This window comes from Carassius auratus, chromosome 16 (assembly GCF_003368295.1).
Source record: "Carassius auratus strain Wakin chromosome 16, ASM336829v1, whole genome shotgun sequence".
Taxonomy (NCBI): Eukaryota; Metazoa; Chordata; class Actinopteri; order Cypriniformes; family Cyprinidae; genus Carassius; species Carassius auratus.
Genome location: NC_039258.1, coordinates 10,690,487 through 10,703,476, shown reverse-complemented (window position 1 = coordinate 10,703,476; position 12,990 = coordinate 10,690,487). Strand labels below are relative to the sequence as shown.

Below are 12,990 nucleotides of genomic sequence, written 5' to 3'. Positions count from 1 at the left end.
TATTGTCTAATCAGAGTTCAAAGTTTCATAAAATTACAATATCATCATTTAATACAGGTTTGTACTATCAAAACACTGACATACACTACCACTTTTTTTAAGGTAATTTTATTCAGCAAGGATGCATTATACTGATCAAAAACAACAGCAAATACATTTTTAAATATTGTTACAGAAAACTAATGTTGCAAATAAATTCTGTTCTTTTGAACATTCTATTCATCAAACAGAAAAACGCATCACAGTTTCCACAAAATAGTAAGCAGTGCTAATGTTCAACCTTGATAAAAAGAAGAAATGCTTTCTTAAAATCCAAATCTGCATATTAAAATGTTTACTGAAGGATCATATGACACTGAATGATTCCTGAAGATTCAGCTCTGCCATCACTGGAATACCCCAAAACAAATGGAACTATTCAATTTTTTCTTAAACACAAACCACTCGGTCATGAAACCCAGTCTCATGGGTTTGTGTGTTACAAAGCTCCAAATATACCACCATATATTTTACAGATGTGTGACAGGTGTAGAAGTTAATTAAGAAGATTTTGGTGGCTGTCTTTAACTCTACAGGCATGCTTCAGAATGTGGAAAACTAATGGCATTTGGCAAAGGATCCACAGAACGAAGCATCCATTCCACATTCTGTGGAACAGATATTCATCATACAAATGTAAAATGATAGAGACATTTGTGAAAATATTCCACTTGATTCAACACAATGAGGTCACAACCTCCTCACTTTATTCACATATAAATATGACAATGTTAGTTCAGAAACTGTTTCAACAAGATGCCAAGTAGTACATGGTACTAATACAATTTGCAAACTCTTTACCAGAAAGGATGTCTTGAAGTTTCCACCTTATTGTATATAAAGTATGTCACAGAGACATGGACATAAAAGATGTCATGTGAGAGCTGTGCCTATCAAGACAATATCATCTCCTATGCAGTTCAGTTTAAATGCATCCTGAAGCATTGGCAGTTGCTGAACAGTATTGAGTCTGCTATGAAGATTCACTGCTAGGAGGTAACTGATCCGGTTCTTCTTCATCAGAGTCGAACTCAGCGTTCTCATCTTTAACCCATTTACCACTTCTGTCCTGCAGCCATCCCGAACTGGAACAGACAAGTGAGGAAAAAAAGGGGTATAATGGATTGAGAGATAATCTACGAGAAGCACACAGTTATTTAACCATTTGCGAGAATGAGATGTAATGCTAAATTTCTCCTAATCTCATCTACTTGGATGGCCTGAGAGGGCAAGTCATCTTCAGCAAATGTTCATTTTTGGGTGAACTATTGGTTTAATATTGATTTGGATGTTAGCATCAGATCTATAATCAGAATGTGAGATAAATGTGAGTCACTGTGTCAAGTGTTGTCATACCTTTTTAATTTGAGGTAGTGTTCCAGTTCTTTGCGTCTCTGCTCTGTTATAGGCTCACACTCAATACTGGATCCCTTCTTCCCCTTCTTTTTCTCTTCTTTCCCTTGAGTCTGTTCCTGATGCACTACAAATGACAATTAACACAATGCATATGGAAAATTAAAAGCATAAGCACAGCATTTGTACTGCCTTCATGTAAATAGATATTTGTTGTACCTGTTGTGCTACTTGTTGATATGGAGTCAATACTTCCTGTCCTAATGGACAAATGAGTTGAGGAGTTGATATTGTTGATTTGATCTTTTTTGTCTTCTTGGCCACATCCTGATGATTCCAATCGTTCACTTTATGAATGAAGAAATAGATCAAATAAATGTGCAAAAAAAGGTATTAATTAATCAATGAAACTAAAAAGACACAAACAGCCTAGCGAGGACTTTATAAAATAATTCAGACGTGTGAGAGTAGATGGTTCAGTTCACAGACGTTACCTGGCCTTTCTGTGGCAGCTACTGTAGGGAGCAGTTCTGAGTAGGGCATGATGGGTAATTTTACGTGTTTCACTTAGTAGAGGAGCTGAACTGGAGGGTTCCTGAGGACAAGTGACAATGCAATATTGTAATAATATATCAAAAAAAGAATATGACCTAATTATACATGTATGTGCTGCATGGTTTTAAAGTGAGAATGCACTAAAACTGATTTAAAATAAAAATAAATCCTAAAGATGCAATTATGATGTAAAATGAAAAATAAATATTATGATGGAAAATGAAGTAGTAATATTTAATATGCTGAAATTTTTGGCCAAATAAGTTAACATTTCTCACTTTCTTTGTTATATAAATCATATGATATGATAAGATGCAGCAATGAAAAAACAATTTTACTGATTAATAAACTGGTTGAAGAAAACAAATCCACTTACCTGTCGCTCATCTTCTGCTTTAACATAATCTTGATGTCGCCTTTTATCAATTTCATGTTTAAGTTGATTCTTTTTGCCATAGAACCATTTCATTCCTACAAATTAATAGACCAAAGAGGACTTAAACTGAATTCTGGTTTATAGAGAAGCTGAGTAAATGCATAGGCAGAATCTGACCTTCGAGGTGTCTCTTTCCCTTCCTGTGCACCATGAGCATATCAACAGTGTCAAACACAGGACGGTGAGAACACACAAGGCAGCTATATCTACAGTGGGGAGAACACATGGTCCTTAGTGAATGGGAAATGGGTCAGACACGGACTTCTTTCTGCAATCCAAACAATTCAATTAAATAACCACCTTCCGTTTTTCATCAGAGTGGCTTCATCATCTGGGATGAAGTTCGACAGAAGATCTGCAACGCGTCGTTTCTTGTAAGAGAACGAAAGAAAAAAAAAACAGTGAGAAAAGGTAAAATTTACTTGTGCGCGTGTACAAAAAAACATACGTTAGTTTGCTTGTCGTTTTATTATACCTTCAATACATTTAGCTGACTTTGATCATTACCCTCCCTTTTGAAAGACATGGTTGGCCACTTGCAGTTTTTCTTCTTTCAGGTATTAACGCAAATAATTTCTTATTTCACTCTCACCGATAAGCAGGCTTACTAAAGACATCCCTTTCTTCCTGTTTTGGTCTCTGGAATTATGGGTAGTGATGTCTGATTCATGAACGAATCGAGTCTGAAGATCGGACTGATCCATTTAAAGCTAAACCACTCTTTTTTCTCTCCCTGGTTTCGTATTGAAATACGATTTATTCGTGTTCAATGCACATAAAACCGCAGACAACACTTAATTACGTAAAAGAACTGATGAATATTTTTTAACAAATTCATTTGTTAAAATCGAATCAAAGAATCGATTCGCTGAAATGAGTCGGACATGGGCGGATCTTACATTAGCTGACGCCATGGCAACAGAGGCTAAGCTAATCTGTTAAGGTCTTGGGCCAAATAAGTTTTAAGACCGTCTGAACTTAAAATGTAAAGGTCACCGGTAATATTTCTCTACTATTTATATAATTGATATATTATTATATATCTGAATTGTTCAGTTTTGGGGCGCCACTGTTATTTTAACGACGTTCGAGTAGTTAACGAGTACAATATTTTAAAACCTCAATGTGTATGCAGTGTTATTTATCTAACGTTACAGGTTACATGGCGTTAAAATGTTTCTTTCGGTTCGTAATGTCGTGCGCTGAGCAGATTATTCTAAGAGCGTGATAATAATTAAATCAGATTGTTTACTTTTTGCTGCAGACTTCATTTCTCCCGTTAATTCGACTCATAAACGAAGCTGTTATGTTTTGTCCTGCCGTCATGCGTTCAGCAGCCGCAGATGGTCAGCTGGAGTTCATCTCAAGTCATTATTAGATAAACGCTGGAGCTCAGGTCATGTCTGCGGATCACTCAGCCTCACTGGCCGGGAGTCACGGCCTCCTACGCGGCCAACGCACCCGGTCCTACGGCAGCCTGGTGTCCTCTTCATTATCACCCGTTAGACAAAGACGAATTGAGCATAAAGTCCAGCCCGGTGAGACCTTACAAGGACTATCACTGAAATATGGCGTGTCTGTAAGTAAACAGAGAGAAGGCATTTAAGGAATTTGACCTTTTAAAACTTTAGGTGGAGGTAATTACTTAATTATTACATAATGTACGTTCTAATCCTTTTTTCTGCCTTTACAGATGGAGCAAATCAAAAGGGCAAACAGACTGTACACAAATGATTCAATATTCCTAAAGGAGTCCCTCTTCATCCCCGTGCTAACAGAGTCTGTGTCTTTCACAAATGGAGTGGAATTGACCAAGGACGAGACAGATCCAACACAAATACACACTGAGATTTCTAATGAGATCCCCAAAAGCCAAGTAGACTCTAGATGTGAAGCGAATGCTGATCTGTCACCAGTGGAATACCTGAAAAAGATGGACAGCTTGATCAGTCAGTCCAAACAAGCAGCTGTGAAGACCTGCCAGGAGGGAGAGACACAGTAAGTTGTCAGAATAAAATAATGACTGCTGTCACTGTTGTTAGGGTATTACAGATTTCACTTATTGCAGTCGTTTTATTTGCTGTCAGCTGAGTTGCTCAGCAAGTTTCAGTTCAATGGAAGAACCATGAGTCATATGATTCTGGAGAGGTTACAATGAACATCAGCTGATTCATTACACTGGGGGAAAAAAATTGTGTAGTGTTTAAAAGGCCTATTCATACCAAGGACGGATCTACAATGATTTAGGTATAATTAGCCCTAAATTGAAAAATGTCACAAATGTCATGGGGAGTTACACTAATGTAAAGCCAGCTGAAACAACTTTGGTATTCTTACCATGTGTGGTTTTACCCGTGGTTGTCATGATCTAAGTCAGGGGTATCAAACTCAATTCCTGGAGGGCTGGAGCCCTGTAGAGTTTTGTTCCAACACATATACCATTTAGCTTTCAAATAAGCCTGAAAGACCTGATTAGTTGGATCAGGTGTGTTTAATTAGGGTTGAATCTAAACTATGCAGGGCTCTGGCCCTCCAGGAATTGAGTTTGACACCCCTGGTCTACGTGTATGATACTGTGGAAGACCAAATGTTAATTTTAAAGTGAAAGGACATACAGCCAAGTATGGTGACCCATACTCAGAATTCATGCTATGCATTTAACCCATCCAAAGTGCACACACACAGCAGGTCGACGCGGGTCTACACCGAAGCCAAATGATAAAGATGGCTCTAAAGACAAGAAGACGCTGTGCAGTGCCAAGTTGTCGAAAAAATAGTCTTTGCTTTGCTTTCGTTCTGCTCCCATCTTTAGGAAAGAGGGGATGAACTTTATTTCTAATGAAGGTCCAGACCATGTCAGCAAGAAATCGCCGTTCTTCCACTTTATTTTACAGCGGATTTGTTTACAAACGAGGCACAATTCAACACGAGATTTTCAAAAAGATTGAAACTCAAAGACGATGCTGTGCTGAATATATTGGGTCCAGTAGTAATGTCGCAATACACAAGTGTAACTGTTTTATAATTTGGTCACTTTTGCTTAGTCTGTTATTACAGATTGTTTGATATGTTTTATGTCTGTGAGGGATGTACGCTGTCAAAACTTACACGACTGTTAGCCAATCGTATCAGTGGGTGTATACTTCTGAGTCTACAATCCACCACGCCTGTTCAAACAGAGCGTTCTGATAAGAGGGTTAAAAAACAGGACAGAAAATAGCTTATTACTTCTAAATGATGGGGTTTAAATGTTAAAATCTTGATAACACACCTCAAAGAACAGTACAAAATGAAAAACAAAGACAGTTCATGTCCCCTTTAATGATATTAGAGTCCTGCCTCAGTAAGATTATTCATATTTATCCCTTTAAAAAGGTTACTTTTTTTTTAAATAGATGTATTAATGAAAAAAAAAAAAAGACAAAATCTGCATCCCAACTCAAGCTACTGCTACTTTCAACTAAAGCTACTGTCCAAGAGACAACACATTTAATGTTATTAATATTGCTGGTGCCACTGGTTTCAAATGTTAGTTTCAAATATTATATATACTGTATAGTGTCCGGCCCCCAGGTGTGTCCACAACATCGAATCTGTCCCTTGGATAGCGCTGCTTTATAGTTATCATTTTTGGTGTGAATGCCCCTTTCCTTTAAATCAGTTTATAAACAGAAATCTCTAATAAATCTTACAAATATTAACAAAGAAATGGCAAGTTATACACATTGAATTAAACATGACATTTTGAAGTAGAAAAACTGACAAAATATTTTCTTGTAAAAACAGACTCCATTAATAGTTGTTTTATTCACAACTTTGAAATATCATTTGATATGGTGTGTCATATTTATCAAATATATTTGGAAATATATTATCCACCTGTAATGAATTAATTACAAAAGCTCATTTTCATTCTTATAGCATAACTTGTTCAGTGATGAAGTCACTTAAAAGATTCACTTTTGCATTTAAAGGTTGTCATCTACGGAACAACTCCATCACAGCAATCTGACATCTGACCGAGCATCCTCCCAGCAGGCCATTTTGGGAGCAGTTCCCATCACAATCACCAGACGGACCAGGAATTTGAGGGATAGGGAGGATGAGATCTTCCAGCTGTGATGTAGGCATGTATTAGGACTCCTCTGACTGTTTTCTATCTTAAAAGTTGATTGTTTTAGAGGGCTCCTTAATTGGGTTTCATGTCTTTATAATGTGGAGATTGCTGGTTTGAATTGCAATAGTTTTTTTATAAAATTACTTCCAAGTTTAGACACACATTAGCACTGTAAATGCTTGATGCCTAAAAGTAATAATGTGAATTATAATTCTGCTGTATTTCGTATGAGCATAACCAAAGTAATGACACATAGATGTGTGTGACATAGATGACTGCATTTAAATGGAAGAACTAATTAGGAATCTAGCTTGAAAAAATAACGCACTTGCTAATTAATATTGATTTTAATACTACCTCACAAATACTTTTATAGTTATAGAAAACTAAAAAGTATATGCTCTGGGAATGTGCCACTGGACATCTTTCAGATAGTTTCCTGTCAAAACGTGTGAACACAATGCATGGTTTTTCACTGCTTGCACATGATTGGTTTGGTGTTTTTCTGTTTGGTTTACGTAGTGCTAAAGTGTCTAATGGCCTTTGTGGTTACCAAAACACGATAAAGACTTTGATAAAGAAGTCTTGTTTCCTGGACTGGTTCGTGTTTTGCATCAGTCATATGAATGCAGCAGCCAATGCACAAATTAAATGCCATAAATGCATACCGATCTTGGTCTTTTAACTTTGAAATCTTGAGTGATAATCATTGGCAAAGAGTAAAAAGAGATTAACTAAGTTGCAACATGTAACTAAAACATGTATTGTCTTTGGCACAATTGAATTGCACTAATAGATTCCTTCAGTCAAGTGCATTTCTAACCTGGAATAAATGAATTGCACGTTCATACAAAGCATAAGGGTTTGCATTATGTATATGAATGTTCTCCAGAAGACAAAATATAATCTTTTTGCTTTTGTAAGCTATTTCTTGTCATAAATAAAAGTTATTTATAGACATTAAATGCTATGTCAAATTAGCCTAATGCAAATACATGGCTTACTGTAAAAACCATAATATGGTGTAGTATTACAAATTTAAAATAAAGGTTTTCTATTTTAATATATTTTAAAACGTTATTCCTGCGATTACAGTTCTTCAGTGTCACATGATTTTCAGAAATCATTTTAATATGCTGATTTAGTGCATTTTCATAACATTTCGTATTAATGTCAAAACTGTCTTATATTTTTATGGAAACCATGATACATTTTTCAGGATTTTTTACATAAAACTTAATAGAACAGCATTTATTTGAAAACAAATTCTTTCTCTCTGATCAATTTAACATGCCCTTACTGAAAGTATTAAAAACAAATCTTACTGATCCCAGTGTTGCAACACTATAATCAAATTACATAAGGGCTGTAAGGAAATATTTATTTAGTGATTGTTCCCTTTTAGAACAACAGATTCCCCTCAGGGCTGTTCATGTCAAAATATAGTTGTTGACTGTGTAGTGCCAAGCTTAGATTTGTATCATAGCCATAACCATAGGGTAACACTAGATGGCAGTGTAAAAAGAATGCCTTTAGTAAATAAACGAGTTTGTGTTTTTCTGCTTCGTGTTATTTTGTTGTCCTGGGAGGTAAATAATCAGCTATAAAATGTTAACAGTTCTGAACAATACAATGTGCTCTAATTTACAGCAGGGTAGCTGAACCCCAGTGGTTTAAACATCATTATTAAAAAATAAGTAGTCTAGAAAACTGCTATCCAACGCAGCTGGTGTCCTATAGCTTTAAAAAAAAAAAATTGTTCTGATGATATTATTATATTTGATCTGAGCTCACTCAGGTAGTAACAGTGGCTGTGGTAACAATATCAGGCCACTGATTGATCTAATGTTCCTTTACAGCCCAGCAACACTATTTCAAAGGTTGAACTGTATTTCAATGGTTGAACTGAAGTGCGTTGCTTTCAGTTAGTCACTTTCTGCCTCTTTGGTTGCACTGTACGCAGTCTGAGATTACGAGTGGTCATCCATGCCAGTCTTGTAAAAGTCTTTTAGTGCATCGCCGTCCTCATAACCTCCCATCCTCCAGCAGTTTGTCAAGCCCATTGCAGATTTTGGTGAGGTGGGGTTTGAGAGGCCCGGATGGGTTGTAAAGCTGGGTGAGGAGCTCAGGGTCAGCATAATGGTTGAAGACGTGGTTGATGCGTCCGTGGGATTTTGGTGTGAGGTGAGTGTTTACAAGCTTCAGAAGCATGTCTCTACTTTCTTTCAGGATCTCTGATATAACCGCTTTGTCAAACGTGAAATCTACCTGTAAAGGAAAAGAAGAGACTTTTGGGATAAAGTACAAATTTGGTCACAAATAAGGCTGTGTTTGGAAACACATCACTTGCTTTGAGGATGCAAAGTAAAATAACAATAAAAAATAAATAATTAGGAATAATTTATATTAATAAAACAAAAATATGTAATATTAACATAATATTTCAATTAATAAATATAAAGTAAAAAAAAGTTTTTGTGAAAAAGTACTTTTTCTTGTGTGTGTGTGTGTGTATATATATAATTTTTTTATTTTTATTTTTTATTTTTTGAAGACATGACTGAAAATGACAAAACAATTCGTGCAAAATGTTATTTCCCCGCAAATCCCCCAACACCCCCCCCCCCACCCCACAATTTAATTTTATTACTTTAGTAATTTCCCAGATGTTCCCAGTGGTCAACGTAGGTTTGCAATGTACAGTCAGAGGTCACTAACTTTTTTTGTTTTACTAAATTATACAATATTTTTCTGGGTAAATCTGTTCAAATCTGTCAAAACTTTAGATGCCTTCACCTTATGCTGTGTCACAAATATCAAATATCCCCATAGTTCAAAATGTTATAAATCAACCTTACTTATATTTCAATATACAGAGAGCATAAATTCAGAAAATAAAATTACAAATGTAAAGGTGCTAGATGCGTGTGTTGTGTACCTCGTGGAAGCTGATGGCTGTCATGGCTCCCTGGTGCAATTTCTTTTGGAAATTCTGGGCCAGCTTTAGCTCCTCCTCATTGAATCGATTGTGCTTGAAAAGCATAGCTATCTTCACCACCACTTTAATGAGGTTCTTCACCACTTTCTGGGCCTCTGAGCGGTTCCCAGTGTACTCTTTTGACACTCGGTAAAGCTCATCTAGAATCTCGCTGCTGGTATCATCGATGAACCTCTGCACCACAGACTTGCTGGCCATTTGACTCACGATCTTTTTCTGGACCTTGAGCGCTATGTCCTTGGAGCTGAACGTCTCCATGTCTTAAAAAGAAAGAGGGCAGATTAATAGTAATTCAAGATGGTGATATTTTTGATTTGTTACTTCAGTGTGTTTGACGTTAATGTAATCCCTCAGTTATATATAAACAGTAACTTTTTGTAATCCCTATATATATATATATATATATATATATATATATATATATATATATATATATATATATATATATATATATATATATATATATATATATATATATATATATAAGAAATACTAATCAGATGTTTTATTTAAGATACTAGCATAATGAAGATTAAATCATGAGATATCTAAAAATATGTAATTTAAAATGGCATATGCATATGATTTATCACGTTATGTTTGTGAAATATTCTTATGACTAACTGTGCATTTCCCCTATATTTAATTTCTGGTTGTGTATTGTGAAGACTGTCAGTGCTGGGAGAACTCCCACCATGGGGAAGTCCCCTTACAGTCTTGCTTTAACGTGTTATTCATCAGGGGAAAGCTCCTGCCATTTAGGACCTCATTATTGCCCACACATCTCATAAACAACGGTAATTGTTCTCAAGATAATGTGTCATCATATCCAGCACTCAGTGGTGTTCAGTGACATCCCAATATCTGTGATCAGTGTGTCTATGTAACATTCAGTGTTTTATGACATTTAAAGGAGTAGTTCACACAAAATAGAAATTTTACTTAAAATTTAATCACCCTAGTGTATGTGTGTGTGTATATATATATATATATATATATATATATATATATATATATATATATATATATATATATATATATCGAACCTAGAACCTACAACCTTAGGGTTAGGAGTAAAACTTTACTAGGTACACCTTGCCAGTACTGGGTTGAACCCCCTTTTGCCTTCAGAACTGCCTTAATTCTTGCTGGCATAGATTCAGCAAGGTGTTGGAAACATTCCTCAGAGATTTTGGTCCATATCTAAATGATAGCATCACGCAGTTGCTGCAGACTTTGCGGCTACACATCCACGATGCGAATCTCCCGTTCCACCACATCCCAAAGCTGCTCTATTGGATTGAGATCTGGTGACTGGAAGCCCTTTGAGTAACGTGAACTCATTGTCATGTTCAAGAAACCAGTCTGAGATGATGTGAGCTTTGTGACATGGTGCATTATCCTGCTGGAAGTAGCCATCAGAAGATGTGTACACTGTCATAAAGGGATGTAAACGGTCAGCAACAATAATCAGGTAGGCTGTGGCATTAAAACGATGCTCAATTGGTACTAAGCAGCCCAAAGTGTGCCAAGAAAATATCCCCCACACCATTACACCACCACCACCAGCCTGTACCATTGAGACAAGGCAGAATGGGTCCATGCTTTCATGTTCTTTACACCAAGTTCTGACCCTACATATAATGTTAAATTATCTGTTCCAATAAAGAAACAAACTCTACAACTATAATAGCCTCAGGGTGAGTAAATGTAAAGTAATCTTTGGGTGAACTATTCCTTTAAATTTAGATTGAACTATCATTTGCATGCACATCCTTTATGCATTTAGGCTGAAGTCTCTGATGTCCAATACAACATAGTTTAGCATTGCTTCACAGATCGTGTAGTCAGGAGAACGTGCAAAGACATGTTTGAGAGAAATAGTCACTGCATAGTACTCACAAGTTCCTACATGAATCTGAAGACTATATCATGATACAGACATCAATGTTCTTAGAAATTTCTTCAGTGTATTGCACTTTTTGAGGTCTTGCATATTTCCTTCATTAGATGTTCTTGTTATTGGTGATGATGTTATTGTGCAGCGTTTATTAAAAATCATGTACTACATTACAGATTACAGATGTACTCATCTACGCAGTGATTCTGTAATAAATGCAATAACTGCAAAGTACATTAATGTACTAATGACCTGCACTGTGTTCTTTTAAATGAATCAAGACAAGTAAAAAGTGATGTCATGTCTCAGTGCCGCCATCAGCTGTGTTTTGCTTTTTAAATCCAATTCTGTTTATGGCGAACCAACCTGATTAAATTTTAATGCAGTTAGAGTTTCACTTCCTAATGAACTCTATTTAATTAGAAGCACTGAGTGCATTAGAACAGCGATTACTTTTTACGTTCTGCGACATGGGACATCAAAACAACTATATAAATACTCATTTGAACAAATCAACATGTTGTACACTTCAACTGAACTGTGAAAGCAACATAATCCTATGGTTTAACACTCACACTACTTCTCATTAACTCGAATGAATCTAATTAAAGCGAAACCCAGCTAATCAAATGTATTAAATGATACTATTTAATAAATAAATGTTATTTTTAATTTATTAAATAAAACTATAAATAATTTTAAGACAGACTGCTGTGCTCATGGATTTTTTAAGGCCCATTCTGAGCGCATTTCTACCTGACTAGCTGAGATATGAGCAACTTTACCTTCATTTGATTAAAACTGACTTTTAGTTTTAGACTCTTAGCTGAAAAACATCTGATGCAAACTTAGGTCAAGAAAATGCATTAATTGTATAACTCTTCATTTAGAATCAACTAAAATGGCCATCTGTATCCACTCTCCTGACTGAAAGGTTTGTCACAGACAAGGTAAATATTTAGCATTCCTCAGATGACTTCAGCACAGAGCTTGTGTGTGTGTGTGTGTTCACATGTGTGTAAAGCCCAGGGGATTTACAGGATGTGAGGAATCATGTTGTTCCTCTATCCTAAAGACCACAGTAGTCACCCTGTCATTACAAAGCAGCAGCTCACAGCACAAGCCCGAGTGACAGCACAGGCAGCGCAGGATTTGGCAGCCCACTGTTAGGGTTTTTTTTTTTATTCAGAAGGGTCAATTTTACGATAAATATATTAAAAATGAGAGCGTGGAAAGTACTGGTTTGAAGTGTGTGAGTGGGAGCAGTTTGTTTCTGAATGGCTCTAGGCTGAACTAAAGTGAAAGACAAAGATAAAAGACAGCCCTGCTGAAAAAACAAAACAAAACAAAAACTCCTGCTTAAACCAGGTTTACTGGTGTTAAACTATTTTAGATAGTCTTAGATACCTGGACTATTTTAGACGCCCACGAATTTGCAAGCTGGTTTATGATAATAATAATAATAATAAATAAATAAAAATTCTAATTTCTAATTCAGCTTGTTGACTGAGGTAGACCAACTGGTCAAGCTAGTTAAGAAGCCCGATAGGACACCAAAACCCATTGGTCAGCATTCAAAACATGCTGGTCTT

The 12,990-nt window shown here is 36.0% G+C and overlaps 3 protein-coding genes and 1 long non-coding RNA gene across 5 annotated transcripts in view; 1 reads left to right on the top strand and 3 right to left on the bottom strand.

The window, feature by feature from the left end:
• Window positions 1-724: 724 nt before the first annotated feature.
• On the bottom strand, window positions 725-3,745 carry scnm1 (sodium channel modifier 1). 2 transcript variants are annotated; one of them, XM_026284013.1, is made up of 8 exons: window positions 3,636-3,745; window positions 2,684-2,754; window positions 2,501-2,589; window positions 2,324-2,418; window positions 1,887-1,987; window positions 1,612-1,739; window positions 1,396-1,519; window positions 725-1,124 (listed from the first exon to the last, which is right to left on the bottom strand). In XM_026284013.1, exons 2-8 carry the CDS (start codon window positions 2,695-2,697, stop codon window positions 1,013-1,015), a joined length of 663 nt encoding a protein of 220 aa, XP_026139798.1. In that variant the 5' UTR covers window positions 2,698-2,754; window positions 3,636-3,745; the 3' UTR covers window positions 725-1,012. The 2 variants fall into 2 exon arrangements, with proteins under 2 accessions (XP_026139798.1, XP_026139797.1); XM_026284012.1 differs by lacking the exon at window positions 3,636-3,745 and adding an exon at window positions 2,859-3,131.
• Window positions 3,746-3,747: 2 nt separating this feature from the next.
• Window positions 3,748-7,458, top strand: lysmd1 (LysM, putative peptidoglycan-binding, domain containing 1). The gene is made up of 3 exons (XM_026284015.1): window positions 3,748-3,962; window positions 4,077-4,381; window positions 6,358-7,458. The coding sequence occupies exons 1-3, from the start codon at window positions 3,783-3,785 to the stop codon at window positions 6,503-6,505; spliced, it is 633 nt and encodes a 210-aa protein (XP_026139800.1). The 5' UTR covers window positions 3,748-3,782; the 3' UTR covers window positions 6,506-7,458.
• LOC113116107 (uncharacterized) lies at window positions 3,842-6,385 on the bottom strand. Its single transcript, XR_003293977.1, has 3 exons — window positions 4,721-6,385; window positions 4,308-4,360; window positions 3,842-3,960 (listed from the first exon to the last, which is right to left on the bottom strand). It is a non-coding gene; the product is annotated as an uncharacterized LOC113116107 (long non-coding RNA).
• The window catches only part of tnfaip8l2b (tumor necrosis factor, alpha-induced protein 8-like 2b), a 7,500-nt gene continuing 1,145 nt past the window's right edge, over window positions 6,636-12,990 (bottom strand). The window contains exons 2-3 of the mRNA XM_026284016.1: window positions 9,439-9,758; window positions 6,636-8,768 (exon numbers count right to left, since the gene is read on the bottom strand). Of these exons, the coding sequence (XP_026139801.1) occupies window positions 8,526-8,768; window positions 9,439-9,756 (561 nt within the window). The 5' untranslated portion in view covers window positions 9,757-9,758 and the 3' untranslated portion in view covers window positions 6,636-8,525. The remainder of the gene's footprint in view (window positions 8,769-9,438; window positions 9,759-12,990) is intronic.